At 50.3% G+C, this 15,831-nt stretch overlaps 1 protein-coding gene across 1 annotated transcript in view; it reads right to left on the bottom strand.

Moving 5' to 3' along the window:
• Nucleotides 1–15,831, bottom strand: part of ITPR1 (inositol 1,4,5-trisphosphate receptor type 1) — a 158,615-nt gene that overhangs the window by 26,590 nt on the left and 116,194 nt on the right. Inside the window, exons 44-52 of the mRNA XM_066195842.1 lie at nt 14,034–14,214; nt 13,214–13,467; nt 9,244–9,444; nt 7,998–8,108; nt 6,616–6,711; nt 6,052–6,174; nt 4,961–5,065; nt 3,846–4,038; nt 1,044–1,166 (exon numbers count right to left, since the gene is read on the bottom strand). Coding sequence (XP_066051939.1) covers nt 1,044–1,166; nt 3,846–4,038; nt 4,961–5,065; nt 6,052–6,174; nt 6,616–6,711; nt 7,998–8,108; nt 9,244–9,444; nt 13,214–13,467; nt 14,034–14,214 — 1,387 coding nt within the window. The remainder of the gene's footprint in view (nt 1–1,043; nt 1,167–3,845; nt 4,039–4,960; nt 5,066–6,051; nt 6,175–6,615; nt 6,712–7,997; nt 8,109–9,243; nt 9,445–13,213; nt 13,468–14,033; nt 14,215–15,831) is intronic.

Below are 15,831 nucleotides of genomic sequence, written 5' to 3'. Positions count from 1 at the left end.
ATCTCAGGGAACTCATTTAACCAGCAGCTTTCCTGGCAGCCATAAACTCAAGAGCTTTTAACCTGGGATCTTTGCAACTAGAGACAGAGATTCAGCTGCTCTTTGGGCGTGCTAGAACCTTCCAGCCAGGATCTGGGTTGTTCCCACTCTGGGGACACTGGGTGTGACACGGAGGAACAGCAGCTACAGCCCGGAGGTCCTGATGGCAGCAGCCAGAAGTGTTCTCTTCCCCCTCTCAGGAACGCTGGAATTTGGTCTAAAACATCCCCCTGACACAAGGGAAAAGCTCCTACCTGGACATTCCCATCACTCTGCACGTGACATTGCTGAGAAGATCCCTGCAGATTTCCCACGGGCTCCAGCCCTGCCCTGCCCTGCGGTGAGGCTGGATCCAAGGCTGGATGTGCTCACCAGCCTCACACAAACCCTGGCTGGGAGCAGGGCAGCTTCCCTGGAGCTGTCACCGTGCAATCCCACGGTGTTATCCCACAATTTGTGGCTGGAATTCCCCCGTGGGAATGAATGCCCTGCTCCCCTGGGGCAGACAGTCCTGGGAATGGGCTCTTCTCCCTAATCCTCCACAGATTCCTCCTCATCATTTCCCCCCCTTGCCAAGGCAGGATAAATGTCACCCACCCCCAGCACCCAGAGGCCTCCTGGAGCACCAGGAAAACTGTGGAAAACGCCATTAATAAACTGCAAGCTCAAGGAAAGCAACACATTCGCCATCTCGCTTATTTTTAGCTCAATCCTTAATTACAGGACTTTCAAACAAAGTAGAACAGTCGAGCAATTTAAAGGTGGATGTTTGTCTTGGGTAATTTTTTTTCCCCTAGGAAAAAGCTCAACGTTTTCCTTAAAAATGCTTCGAGAAAGAGCAAGAGAACAGCACAATTTGAAACATGGCAATTCAAAAAGCCAAATCCTGTTCTCCTACCCCCACTGATGTGAACAGCAGCGCGCAGACACGAGTGGGGAGAGCACAGTTTGGCTCATGACATCTTATTGATTCACTTATTTTGTTTTAGGTTAAATATCAGTACCTCCTCGAATTCCTTTGAATGGGTAGAAAAATGCCACGAGCAGGTTCATGAGGACAGCCAGGTTAAAGGAAATGCTGCTCCAGAAGGACATGTTCCGAGCACACCAGTACAGGAAGGGCTGAGCTGCAAAAGAGGAAATTATTACTTTTTCATGGATGGGTTTAGTAAAAAGAAGAGGTCTCTATTTAAAAAAAAAAAAAAAAAAGATATCACCACTGAAACAATTTTGTTTTCAGCATCAAAAGTAATAATATTCATGGCTTATTCTTTTAATTATCCTTCATCTTGGGGGCCCTTCAAGTTTCCTAGATGGTGTTTTAAGGCAAAGGATCCCTGTTTCAAACGTGGTTTAGCAGCAGCAGGAGAACAAGCTGGGAAAAGTGCAGAGATCAAGCACTTGAGGCTTCCCCTAATAATATACTCTGTACTCAGGATCACACCAAGAACAATTTGGAGGAGGAAAATGAGCAGTGAGCTCCAGCCACATCCCTCTGTGCTCTGCTGCTGCCAGCAGCTCACCTGCCCACCTGCAAGTTCATTTCCTGCTGAGAACAGCCCAAAAGAGCCCCAGAATTACCAGGGGGTGAAGCTCCCTGGCCTTCCCCCTGCCCCGGGGGCAAAGGACTCAGCGCATCTGCACAGAGCTCAATGTACAGCCCAACAGCACACTTAAATCCTTAATGTTACACAGAAATACTGCTCCAAAGGACTCCTGATTTTAATAATCCCTGCAGCCAGAACCAAGAGGCAGAGAGCAGAGAGATTCCTTTGCTGAAGTGGCCGTGAACCCAAAGATGACAAGGGAAGCTGAGAAGCTGCCTTGCAGTAATTCCCTCTGCATCCAGGCAAAATCCCCCTGATTTCAGCTCCTACAGGCTTACTGCACAGCAAATTGTGTCCTCCTGAAATCTGAAGTAGTGAAAAGAAGCCATTAAAATGCTCTCAAAGAAGGCAAAGGACTGTTTTTGCCCTGGTGGAAGGAGGCAGCGTGTTTAGACGTCAGAGAGCAAAGAAAAAGCTCTCAGTAAAATTTAGGACCAAGCTGAAAATGCAGACTTTGGGTTGAAGGGTAATTTATTACATGCGGCAGTTCTGAGCCCTGCAGTAGCCACCAGCAAATCCCCTCCTCTAACACCCCCAGATAACAAAGGGCTAAAGAATTCCACAATATCTCCGTGTCCTTAATTCCCTCTTAACTGGAAGACTTTGTAACCAGGTTTAATTAATTTATATGAAATTGTATCAGGGTGATTATGAAGGTCCAGGTTTAACTTTACACCTTCCTTTGGGGAAGGACACTGACTCTCTGCAGTGCTTCTGCCTGGCTTTAGCAGCTCATTTCCATTCTTAATTAACAATTAAGAGGCTTCTGGTGCTCAGATTATGAGCCAGCGCCATGAGCTGAAGGGAGAGGTACGTGGGTCTTTATTTTAGAAGTCTTTTTGAGGGTTGATAAAATCTTAACAGGCATCACATGAGCACACACAGCACTGCCAGAGGTCACAGCTCCAACACAAACTCTGCTGAAAACGTGAGAAACAACTGTAAAAATGCAAAACAGCACTCAGAGGCCAGACCAGACCCGGATATCAGAGACAGAATAAATGAGCCCCGTTTTTTAAAGAAAAAAAAATATATTCTCCACTCCTGCAGGTGGATCTTGGCTAATTAGTGGTCTGTTGTTAATGATGGATGCCTTCACAGCTTGCTTGGAGACAGCCTCAAAGACAAAGTGACTCAAACAACAAAATCCAACAGAATATATGGATGCTGTTGAAGTCGCAATTTGTTTAGGATGTCACACTCCCAGATTTCTTGCAGAGCTCTCAGATTTTTGGAGGGAGTCCCACATCTGCTCCAAGAAAGGGTTCCAGACCAGTCCTGCTCTTGCAGTAAAAATAATTTATGCAGTTTACATAAAAAAACTGGAGCGGAGCTGATGCAGGGGAGGGAAGCAGCAGTGCTGTCAGATGGCAGGGGGGGACTGGAGCAGGAAGGACCTGCCTTATCTCACATTTCACAGGGTCACTGCTGCTCGGGGCCCAGCACTGCCCACTGAGCCTCAGCTGCTGCATTTGACCTTCAGCAGGACAAGAACAAAAACATCAAGCAAATGAGCTAGAAGGTTTACTGGGGGATATGGTGGCACTGTGTGAATTAAAATATCATTTTAAAGGGATTTCCCAGCTGCCAGTGGGAACCTCAGAGGGAAAATCAGTGCTTGAAAACACCTGCCTTCAGACGTTTTAGCATCCTAGGGATGGAAGGGACTTGTCAACCTGTCAGCCAGCCTACTTGCCAAGAAGGGATGAATTCTGCTTTATCACTGCTGAGAAATCCATCTTTAACTTGCTCTAACATCTCCATTCCTAGAGATGCCCCAAGCCCCCACAGTCTTTACGGCTGGGAAACACCTTTACAATCACCAAGTCCAACCTTGCCGCATTCCCCAGCCCTACTCCCCCACCCTGCATCCAGCACAGGCCACTGCTCTCTTCAGCTGGGTCCTCCCCCTGTCTTCTTCTCCTCATTTCACCTTTTTTTTGTTCCTTCCTGCTGCATCTCAAAAAGGATGACCTGTGCACCTCCTGCCCCCTCTGCCCTGGATCCCCTCTCCAGAGGGTCCCCCACTGCTCCAGCACTCAGCCTGCCTTTATCCCAGCATCCTGCCACCCTGCACAGGAGCAGCTCCTGCAAACAATTCTCGAGGTTTCCGCCACGCTTGGGAACCACCAACGTCTCAAACCCCCCAAACCCCCACCTCGGCAGCGCTCCGCCCCACGTGGAGCAGCACTGACCCACCTCGCAGTTTCTTCTGCCAGTTCATCTCGTTGAAGAGGTCCTCGGACTTGAGGAAGAAGTCGTTGATCTTGCTGCCCTGCTCGTCCCTCTCGGTGGTGTAGTAGATGCGCAGCTTGGACTCCTTGGTGAGGAACTCGCAGATGCTGGGCACGGGGAACACGATCTGCTCCATGGTGCGGTCCGACCTGACAATCTGCACGGCAGCCTCGTCAGGAACTCGTCAGGAACTCCTTCACAGCTTCTCAATGCTTTCATTTCTCGGGGTTCCTGCCTGTTTTGCTCCCCCTTTCAAACCAGCTACGCGCAGACACGTTTCCAAAGAGCAGCAGCTCGGCACAGATTTGATTTAGTTTACCTTTCAGAGCAGGTCTACCCTTAGCTCCAGAATTGTAATTTCTATGATGTGGTCTTATTCTGGCCTTAGCTGGGATTTCCAAGGGGCCCAGAGAATCCTGCACCCTAGCTGGGATGGAATTCAGAGCCATGTGGTGGCCCAGTTCACGAATGTTGGCAAATCTGAGCCATGGGCAAGTACAAGGAGTAACAGTTGTATCGGTGTTGCTTATTTAGAGAGTTTTGTGAAGTCACGGAATTGTGGAATGGTTTGGGTTGGAAGGACCTTAAAGCCCATCCAGGGCCACCCCTGCCATGGGCAGGGACACCTCCCACTGTCCCAGGCTGTTCCAAGCAGGCCTGGGACACTTCCAGGGATGGAGCAGCCCCAGCTTCGCCAGGAAACCTCCGTATTTGTGAACGTTTTACTTTTATAAAGCTCTTCGATGGCACACGAGGCCAAACTGTCATCTGAATCCAGAAAGAGTGGCAAAAAGCTATCACAAACTTTCTGGATTCAGCAACAGCACCGGCCAAAATGTAACAGAAGCGAAGCCACACTTCCTCCTGCCAAGAGAGCTCTGCTCAGCTCCATCCCCGAGCCCACACATGACAGCTCAGGAATAGCTCCCCCCGCCACTGCCAGGGAATTAAATAAATAACTCTCTCTCTGTGCTCTGTATCAGAGACAACAGTCCGCAGGCAGGCAGAGCCGTGACAGCAGCGTGAACAATGCACAGGGGCTGCACTCCCTGGGGCTCAGCCCCTGAGCGTTCCCCTACCTCGATCTGCGCCGTGTGCTTGGCGTAGAACTCCAGCGCCTCGTCCCCCTCGATCTGACCCCCCGGCTTCAGCATGTTCTGCAGCTCTTTGTTGTGACGAGCCAACTAAAATAAAGGAATGCACAGGGAGTGGGAGACACCAGATGTCTCTCTGCGATATTAAATTTCTGATTTTTTGGCATAAAAAAAGAAATAGTACGCAGTCAGCTGCTAGGAAAGGGCAAAGTTGACAGAAGGCTTGTTCTGTTCCAACCAGACACCCTGCAGCTCTATTTTGGGAGCAAGTCAGAATGATTCAAATATGTATTTCTTTAATGCCAGTGTTGTACTCCTCTTTTCCCCATCCTCTCCCACCCTTCGCCTGGAATCTTTCTGATCACACAGAAATTCGCATTCGGTCTCTGTCCTTCTACACCCACCCTTACCCAAAGGTGTGCTCATCACCCAAGGATGCAGGCAGGGATAAAGAGAAAAATCTGCATCAGCTGAGCAGCAGATGTACAGAGCACTGCTCCAAAGATGCTGCTGGATGCTCCAAATTCATCCTGCAGCACAGTGAGGGGCTGTCTGCTCAGACGCTGGAGGAACAAGAAGTCTCCAATGCAGTGAGAAACGTAGCACCAATATATTCAGTAGATTTAGATACCTTTTTCCTCCCCTTTTGTTTTTTTTTTACCTTTCAAACACACATTGTATCAATACAACGGCTCTGCTTGGCTCCAGCAGAGAGAGAATGTGGCAAGGACCGAGATTTCTGATTACACTTTAATTGATCTGTGAGCAGAATTTCTTTGGGAGTATAAAGTAACCTTTGATACAGCTGAAAAATAATACACTGCTGCTCAGTGCTGCCAAGAACTGAGCCACGTGTCCTCAGGAACTCGGTCCAGAGCCCGCCTGCTTCCCACTATAAAAGAAAATCCCCCAAATTTCCCTGTATTCTACTATTTTTGTTTCTGATGAAAATTCGGATTTGCTCCGATAACAAGGGAGAGTGCAGTGAGTCAGTCTCAGCGATGAGCCACGATAACAGTTCCAGGGAAAAGCAGACTCTGGCTTTTCCCGGCTTGTGGCTGGTGGTGAAACTCTACCTGATGAGCCAAGATGTAAATGTTGTGTCCCACGTTCCTCGGGGACGCCGCGACATCTTCCCCGTTCTCTCCATCCTCAAACTCCACCTCTCCCTGCAGATAAGCCTTCTTGATCACCTCCACCTGCAGAAGGAGGCAGGGGCAAGGAGAGGAGGCTCAGGCAAAGGGCAGCACACCCTCGGCACTCCCAGGGCCGGGAATGGGAGTGGAGCAGGGATGTTCAAAGGGAGCTCAGTGGCTTCCTCAACATCCAGGACAAACTGAGCTCAGCTTCAGCCCAGCTCACTGGCACAACGAACTGACCCTCGAGTTTCCCCGGAGCTAACGTATTCCAGGCCACCCTCTCTGCTCCTGTGTCACGTTGGGACTCCAGTTCCAAGGGAGCCCCGAGCACTGGGACAAGTCAATGGTGCTTCAGATCCCCTGCTTGTGTTTTCAACAGTCCATACATTAACCACCCCCAAAACCCTGCTATGGCTTCCTGGACAGCTCTTGGGGCTCGGGGAATCGTCACTTCTCTGTCCCCTGTGCCAATGAACAATCAGGAGTGGCCCCGGGACTCACCAGCTCCTTGGGCCTCATGTTGTAGAGGATCCTCTCAGCGTTCTCACTGTCGTGCCTGCTCTCCATGATGGCCAGGAGCAGCTTGGAAGCATTGTTCTGAGGGGAGGGAAGAGCACTGGAGTCACGGCCAGGAGCCAAAACAGGAGGGCACCCAGCCTGAGTGGCACCACTCTGCTGCCCCAAGGGCTTTAGGGACACGGGTCCCACAGGTGGCAGCCGCTGCAGCAGGTTGTGCCAGCCAGCCCAGGGCTCCCACGGCCTCACCCCACCCAGCCCTCCCTCTCTTCTCATCACTGACCTATACAACCGAACGGGACCTTTTAGCAGTTTATTCCCCAAATCCTGCTTATTGAGAGACATCAAATTAACCCCAGCCAGGGTTTGAATTCCCAAAAATGCTGCTGTTTCATGCTGGGGTTGTTCTGTTTTGGTTTCAAGATACTGCAGCATCACCACCAGCTCTGAGCTCCCAAATGGTGCAGCTCAGCTCTGCTGAAGATGCTGCTGATTAAATCAAGGGACAGCCAGGGCTGAAGACAGACGTGCTTTGCTGCTTTTAACTGAAATCACTCTGCAGTCTGCTCACGCCAAGGAACACGGGGAGGAAATGGGAAACTACCACAAGGCACCAGACTACTTTAATACGAACAATTAAGATTAAAATCCATCATGCCTGACAATAAAACCCAATAAAAGTATTTAATTTTGAAGTATAATGCTAATCGAGTCTAAAAGCATTTTTTATTTACAATAATAAAAAACCCACATTACCCATAATAATGGTGTGAGTCGGCAACGGAAAACAAGGAGACACTGCAGTGTCAGTCAGGGCAATAAGTCAGAAAGGGAATATTTCTCAAGCACAGGCTGAAGCAAGAGTGCTCTGGGACTGCTGTTGCTAGAGGGGAACCTGCTCCTGTGTTTTTGTGTTTTGAAACCGGCACCGGGGCTAATTACTTCAGCGTTAATATGGACAGCCCTAAAGAATTGTTGATGATTTAATGGGAACAAATTAAACAACACCAATAAAGTGTTAGGAAAGTTAGTTGCAACACGGGAAATTTCGCTTCCATTGCCCACGTAAAAGCTCAGCAACAACAGAACAGTTTTCATCAGCTTTAGATTTTTTACAGGAAGTAATTTTAGGATTCCTCAGCATATTCTGAGTGCCTGCATCTCCCATCTGAGAACTGGTGGCTCCATGTCATCATTTAAAAGATGAAATACCCGCGACAATCAATCTTCGGGCACTGCCTGCAGCTCACTGATGTAGGTAATTTTTGGGCACTTAGGAATATTGGGATATAACAAACACCCACATAATTCCAACAATGAAATGATGTTTTATCTGTTAAAGTGCTTCACACAGAGCATTCGCTTGCCTTCAGCTCCAACACGAGGTCCATCCTCTTCTTTCCCAGAGGGTTGATGTCATTGAGAATTAATGCTGTGATGATGTCAATGCCGTTGGACTCGTGAGTAGCAATGCAGTTCTGTCCAAAGAAAAGTCATCAGGCTTCACTAATTGCCTGCACTACAAACACAGCCCGGGCTGGTGACCCTGCCAGAGCAGCAGAGTCCCCTCTGTCATCACCTCGTGGCCTGCCTGGGATGGAGAACTGCACAGAGAGCTCCAGGCAGGGCAACAACAAAAGATGAAGGCATTTTGTTCCAAGCTTTTCCTCTCCTCAGCCATGGTCCTGCTGGAGCCCCCGGCCTCAGGAAGCACCAAGAACCACGGCTGATAAATGAAGCATTTCCAAGCCAAAGCGTGCAGGCTGGAGGAACAGTGTTTAACTGAGATTAGGCAGAGTTTGCTTCATTAGAAACGTGCCAATCAACACCTACTTCAGCGCTGCTTACACAAAGAAGGGGAATTTCCATAACCTTCTGCCCAGCCTTCAGCTTTCGGGATAGTCTCTAACTAAAACGTACAAACAGCAGCTTGCTGGCTTCAAAATCCAGACACAGCCCTGCTCTGGCATTGAGCTCCACACCTAAAACACCTAAAAGGTGTTTATATATAACAATTCCACCTGATGCAGAGAGCAGAGGGACACTGACAATTCTCCCAGGCATGCACAGCCTCACACATTCTCTTGCAGAGACAAGAAAGACAGAAAAAGTCACATTCCAGTCTTTCAGGACAGTACCACGGTTCAGTTAATGAGGAAATGGAGAGAATAAGCAGAAACTGGCCCAGAGCAGCTGTGGCTGCCCCATCCTTGGAAGTGTTCAAGGCCAGGTTGGACACTGGGGCTTGGAGCAGCCTGGGACAGTGGAAGGTGTCCCTGCTCGTGGCAGGGGGTGGCACTGGATGGGATTTAAGGCCCCTTCCCACCCAAACCATTCTGGGGTTGTATGAAGTACAGAAACTCCCCACTCTCCCTGTCCAGTCTAACGAAACAGATCTCAGCAAAGCAGAAATACTTCTACTGCTCTGAGCGTTTCAGCTCCTCGGAGGCATCCCTGAGAAAGACAAGCTGATTGTGAGGAGCTTATGAAGGAAAAAAAAATCCTCCAGCTTGGGGGGCAAGTGAAGTGGGCAGTGTTATAAGACAAGAGCAGCCCAGCAGAGCTGGGGCCCAGGGGAAAGGGGGATGCGTTTCACAGCTCTGGATCCATTACCTGGTTCTCATGGCAGGGCCCCTGACAGTACTCAGTCAAACTTTCCAAGGTCTGGTTGATCAGTGCCACGTTCTTCTCGTTTATGTACAGCCCCAGAAGTCCAAGTCCCCCCGTTGTGCTGCCACAGATGCAGTCCAGGAACTGCAGTGTCTCACACACCAGGTTGTAGTTTGTCTTGTTGTTCTGGCAGCGTAGGAAATTCTGCGAGGAGAGTGTCAAAGCCATGAGGGAGGGGGAAAAAAAAAATCATACAAAATGCTGTTTGGCTGACAGTATTTATTAACTTCATCCATCCCCAATTCCACTGCATGGTGGATTGCTCTGGTTCACTGTACAAGCAGTTTAAGCCTCTTTCCAGGGCTTATTTGCAACGTGCTGCTCTCCTGAGCAGCTTGTTGGCTTCACCTTGTGCAGCAATAAACAGAGTGCATCCCATAAACAGAGAGATCCATTAGAGCCTGACACACCCAGCACGGAACAGGAACTCTGGGAAGCTCTCTGGAGCCTGGAAGCTTCACTCCACCTGCCAAGCATCACTCAAGGCTCCCTCCTCCTCCCAGAGCTCTCTCCAAGGTGGAAGCAGCAATTCCCTGGCTCCAGCAGCTCCACCTGCACCAGAGGGACCTGAGTGCACACCTTGAAGGAAGGTGCCTTCACATGGAATTCTCTCCACTGCATTTCTTTCCACGTCAATAATGTGCTTCCTGCTTGAAGCCGCTGATTAGGAGCCAGTTCCTCTAATGAAAAGCCAGATTTGCCACCGTGGATTTAACAGCTTTCTGCTCTCTCATATTCCAAATTAAAAAAAGCACCAAACCCACCCAAAACTGAAGGGCAGCTAATGAAAACCAACTTCCCAGTGACTCAGATGCTGTTTGCCCGTGCATTCCCAGCAGTGCTGCAAAGATTTAGCAGCCACTACCACTTGCTTTGCCTTGAAGTTTCAGCAGGAAAACTCTTATTTAGCTTAATTCTGGCAGGTAACAACAATTCCAGGGTGAAAAAGCCCTTGGAGGAACAGGAGCCATGGGAGTATGGAAGCAGCAGGGTCTTTCCTGCCAGCCCAGAGAGCAGCACTGGTCCCTGGCTGTCTCTGCTTGAGTCAGACTAATGAGTCTTTTAAGGCAAACAGAGAGAGAAATTGCAGATTCAATGGAAGGCAAAGCTAAAAAAGGAAAACGCTGTCTACGAACGCAGACTAAAGGTGACAGTGATTCAGCACATTTCAGCTGATTGCTCATTTAGTATCCTGACTTCTGATTAACTTGTCAGAATGTAAAAAAGGTTGATCCTACAGAAATCGGAGCTCGTGCCTTCCCTCCAGGAAAAAACAAAACAAACAAAATGAAAGGATAATACCCCAAGTGAGGAAGTGAAATGCTCCCAGGCTGCAGCACAGCATTTATTCTGGTTACAGCTAAGTTTGTACCTGAGCTGCTTGATCCACAGTCAGTAAGGAGAGCAGAGGAATGAGGCACAAGAGGCAGGAGGACATTGCTAGGCTAAAACAAGGGGAAGGAAAAAAAACTGTAGAGAACAAACCCCTGCTGCACTGTGAGAAACTGCCCCAGGGAGTGTCTGCTGCTGCCTCAGCCAGGACAGGGTGAACTCCTCATTTCCAGTCACCCAGAGCATCTCACAGGCTACGGAGCGGGAACACAACTCCCCAGTGCTGAGTGTGCCACCCCACTGCTCTCCGTGGGAACGACCCCGAGCTGTGACAGACCCTGCACAGCAGCCACGGGCAGACTCAGCCAGAACATGTGGGAACTGTGCATCCACATGCCCATCCCAGCCTTTGCATTCATTTGGAGAAGCTCCTGCAGCCCCACGGAGGGCTGTGGAACAGCATCCACACGGAGCAAACTGGGGCTATGTCTGGGAAGGGCTGCACAGGGCACAGCACTGCAGCTGCCTGAGCATCCCAGAGACCTCCTCCTCCTCCTCCTCTGAAGCACAGCAGCTCCTCCAGCATGACCTGCACTTCCCTGGGTTTGCACATCAGCTCCCACAGCTGCCTGGAGAGGCTCGGCGTGCCCGGCACACACCTGCACCGGGCAGGTGATCCCAACTCACTCCTCATTCAAATATAATATGAAATTCTTCCTGGAGAGTCCTTCCCTGATCCTTCAGGCAGCACTGGCACTAAATGCAGGGAGCTCAGCTACATGTAGCAGCTGCAGACACCAAGATTTTGGAGGATCAGACACTTCTGCCTTCCCTTTGGGGCTGAAGGAAAAGGACGAACCTCGAGGCAGGCAGGCAGCAAGAGGATTACACCGGAAAAATTGTTCTACCCCTTTTTTTTTTTTTTTGGTTGAGAAAAGAAATCCCTTTTTCTCTCCGAGCTGACTACGGCTACCTGCTGTTCGGGAAATCTAATTGCTCAGGACGGGGAAGAGCTCAGGCCAAGTTTCTGCACTGGCTGGAATTCAAGTGTGCTCCTATAGCTGCGGGTGCCTCGCCAAAGGCGGCAGCGGATCCTGAGCGTGCGGTTTGGAACCGAGCCACGGGAACCGCCACCGCCAGCGGCAGGAAAATCCTCTGACAAAACACACATCAAAGGGCTCCTTTTCTTTAAAACCAGAGAAAAGGCTGATGGATATAACCTGGGCACTCAGAGATGCTCCCAGAAGGTCTCCGTGCAGCTGTGATCCCACGTGCTGCCGGGGCATTCCTGCTCAGAGGAAGCGATTTGGCAGCCCTGCACAGCTCTCAGGGTCCCACGCTCCTGCCGGCCAGGGAACAATGGGCAATCAAGGCAATTATTGCTCTTTATGAGGGCATTGAGCACATTGTACAGCTCCTCCATCCCAACCCGGCAGCGGCGGCTGCGCGGAACAAAAATCATCGGAATTGCAGCCCCTCTGTAAGGGGGAGCCTGCTCTGGGCTCCCTGGAATTCTACAAACACGTCCCGGGGCAGCAGAGGACACTGAGGCTGCCAGGACCTTTGCCCACTGCCGGCTCCAAGCCGTGTCACGAGGCAGCTGGAGCAGAGCCTGGCCCGTTCTCTCCACATCCCCCATCAGGTGTTTGCACTCATGGTGAGAGATCCTGAGCCTTCTCCTCTGACCTCTCCCAGCTCCCGCTGCCTCTCCTTGCCCATCAGATGCTCCAGTGCCACGGTCAGCTCTGAGACTGCCTGCACTTGGGAAGCCAGGACTGGAGCCAGAATTCCACATGGAGCCTGGACATCCGGCTTGTTTAGGTGCACGTCCAGCTCGTTCAGATGTTTCCCATCCCAACTCTCCCCCAAGGGGAAGACTCCCTTACTCCAGACCTCACCAGGGTCTCGGGGATGTAGGGTTGGTGAAGGCCAGTCCTGCCAGTAAGGGGCAAGGTGAAGGTGGCACTGAGCCCCCTGAGCTTCTCCAGGTCCTCTGTCCCCAGGGGCTGTGCCTGTTCCCCAGCAATCCCACCTCTCCCCACCTCCTCCTGTGTGGATACAGCCAAGAAATCCTTCTCATTGCCCTTCATGGCCCTCAGCACATTCACCTCCAGCTGAGCCTTTCCTGACACCCTCACCACGTGCTCAACTCCAGGCACAGGAACACATCCAAGAAAATCCAGGAGAACCTGGCAAAGTTAAGCTTGAGGGCTGCTGGAGCCAAAGTCCCAATGCCCTCTTCATTTTCCTACGTGGTTTGTCTTTCTTTCCCTCCCCTCTCAAAAGCAAATCAGTAACTTCACAGCACAACACTCACTTGCTTTCCACATGTACTTTTTAAAAGCCCCAAGAACTGTCGATCCCACCACCTCTCGCGTACCTTTCAAAGACCACTGCGTAACTGGATTCACTCACATCAGCCCAGCAAGGTCTGAGTGCTTTTTTTTCTGGATTAACATCAACACCAAAGAGAATAATTGGTCCCACAATCCATTTCAAAAGGCCTGGGATTAGGGATAACGGTGTGGCAGCAGCGAATGCAGCAGCACCCCGAGCACAGCTGCCCGGAGCCGGGCGGTACCTGCAGATCCCGGTTGTGGTTCTCACAGAGCAGCTGCAGGAAGCGCAGGATGGGCTGCATGATGGAGATGACGGCGCTCATCTCCAGCTCATCCTTGCTCTTGTCTGCTGCAGCCTGGGCCCCCTCTCCCGCTGAGTAGTGCTCCTCGGGGTCGGCCTCTCTCCGGTAGGTGTTGTACGCCTTCCGCGTGGCCGCCGACGCCTCCAGCAGCTGGTCCCGGACCTCCTCTGTGATCTGGGTCATGGGCTCCCTCACTGCAACACAACAGCACACGTCTGCCTAAGGGGGGCTGGATGAAGAGGAGATCTGTGCACACCTTCCCCTGGCAGCTTCACCGAGCAGCAGCTCTTTGGTGAGTGCGTTTAGTGTAGGCGAGGGGCTCGTGTCACGCTCCGCACCTCGGACACCAACCACAGCAGCGTTATAAATCTGGGGATTAACTGGTTAGGGCACACACGTCCAGCACTAGCAGGAGTTATGGTAAAAAGGACCTGCTTTAGAACAAAATTAGGATTTCTTCACTTATTGTTAGGGAAGGCACTGACCACAACCCACAGTCTGGGGTGGTTACTAGGGATTTGGGCAGCTTGCCACGAGACAAGGCAGCAGAGTCTCGGCTCAGAAAGACTTTTCCTCGTTTCAACAGCACAACCTCACAAATGGATGGAGAGGGGATGAAGCTCTCGAAATCCCGAGCCAGGGCACCACTGACCTCTGAACTTTGCTCTGTGGGATCAGAGATCAGAGCACTGTTGCAGCAACTGAAATGAGCTCAGAACACACTCCCTGTCACTTCAGAAGGGGAACGACGGGGGATTACCTCTCTTCCTGTTGGGGACGTCTCTGTCCGAGTCATCATCTTTCTTTTTGTTTCCTAAGTCACTGGTGTTGACTGTGACAGTTGCCTTGATTTCTTGCTGTGCCACTTTCATGCGATCATAAAACACCTTAAAGAACTTCTCAGATTTCTTATCTTCCGTCAGTCGGCAGAAGAAGGAATGCTACAAGAGAAAAGGAACAGCATGTGTAGCTCCACACGCAGGTCTGAACCCAGACAATTCCACCTTTCTGCACTGTGTGCTATCCTGCGGGACTGGGAACTTCATTAGTTGTCAGTAAACTGAAATTCAGAGCGACGGAAACTTTGTAGTTTCTTGTGAGGCAGGCCCAGTGTCCCAGCTTTCTTAGGTCCCTCATTAACAACTTCAAATACAGATTTAAAGAGAAGTGAGGGCAATAAATCACACCAGCCCGATACATTTGGGCAGCACCCCTCACTCTCAACAAAGGCAGGTAAGGGAAGTACCAGGAGTAAAGGTACGGAGAAGGGAATCCCCTGTAATTTGACCCTCAGTTCAGAAACAAAAGGCTATGAGCAAAATAGAGGGGAAGAAGAACCGTCCTGCCTTCCCACCCTCAAATCCAAGGGACTGTGACTCACAGCACACAAAAGCCAACTTTAATCACAGTCCAAAAATGTACAAACAGGGCGATGCCTGTGAGGGACAGCCCGTGCTGAGTTTCCCCTGCCCTGCCTGCGGCAGGCTCCTTAAAACTCCTTTTAGTTCCCACTCCAAGAGATCTCGAAGTGACAGAAAAACTCAAAGCACTGACTACTTTTAAGAAGGTTTATGACTCTTCTTCTGCACATATGTGCACGGAGACAGAAAGTTCTCCCTAAAATCGAGGAGAATACAAATCATGTACAGGTCAAGAAGGAGCCAACACAGTGAGTGATCAGACAACTCTTGATGAAACCAATATGCTGTTACATAAATCAGGACCAGAGCTTAAACACGACTGAAGGATGAACTTGTAAGTGGGTCACCTTATGCAGAGCATTATGAAATTAGTTAGCATTCTGCAGCGGCTCGCCATCCAACAGCTTTACATGATGAATAGGAATGAAGCCTGATTTATTGAAAAAACAAATTAAAATGGGAACAGCAATATATCCTGCCCGCTCTGCTGTGGAGCACACGGGGCCCTGGCTGCTGCTGCTGCCTTTGATCACTCCCCAGCAGCTGCACGGAGAACACACGGAGTGACTTTGAACACTCCCAGAGTTGTGTCTTTGATTACAGGCAGGAGCAGGAGTGTGGCTATTTAAAGAACGTGGTCAATATTCACGAGATATCCCTCCCTCAGCACCTCAGGTAAACTCTGAACGCTGTGTTTATCGCTGGTGATTAGCAGAGAGGAGGGAAAAGGAGAACAACCCAGGACAGACATCCCAAATCCAGGCACACCAATCCCCCCTCCGGACACCCAGCAAAGCTCAGGGGTCAGAGCACTGCAGGACAAGCCCTCTGCCCAAACACTGCTGGGCCTGGGATGTGCCACTGGGTCATCTGGGCGCCAAATTCATTTACTGGCATTGGTACAGTAAAAATAAAATACCCAAGACTTTCCACCAACAATTTGGATGTTTTCTCCTAATGCTCTCCTGTGGCTTTTAACTGAAAGAGGGCTGACTTGGATTAGATATATTCAAGAAATTCCTCCCTGTGAAGGGCGTGAGGCTGACCAATAACCCCTCAATAACGGGGTGGTTGAGGCAGCCAAGCCTGAGCTAACTCTGTGACTTGGTGGCCATGAGCACAGAGAGAGGAAGAGTT

This window comes from Chamaea fasciata, unplaced genomic scaffold (genome assembly GCF_029207755.1).
Source record: "Chamaea fasciata isolate MVZ Bird 193981 ecotype frontalis unplaced genomic scaffold, bChaFas1.0.hap1 SCAF_13, whole genome shotgun sequence".
Classification (NCBI taxonomy): Eukaryota; Metazoa; Chordata; class Aves; order Passeriformes; family Sylviidae; genus Chamaea; species Chamaea fasciata.
Note: the sequence above shows the minus strand (reverse complement) of the source record. Positions and strands in the feature narration are given on the sequence as shown.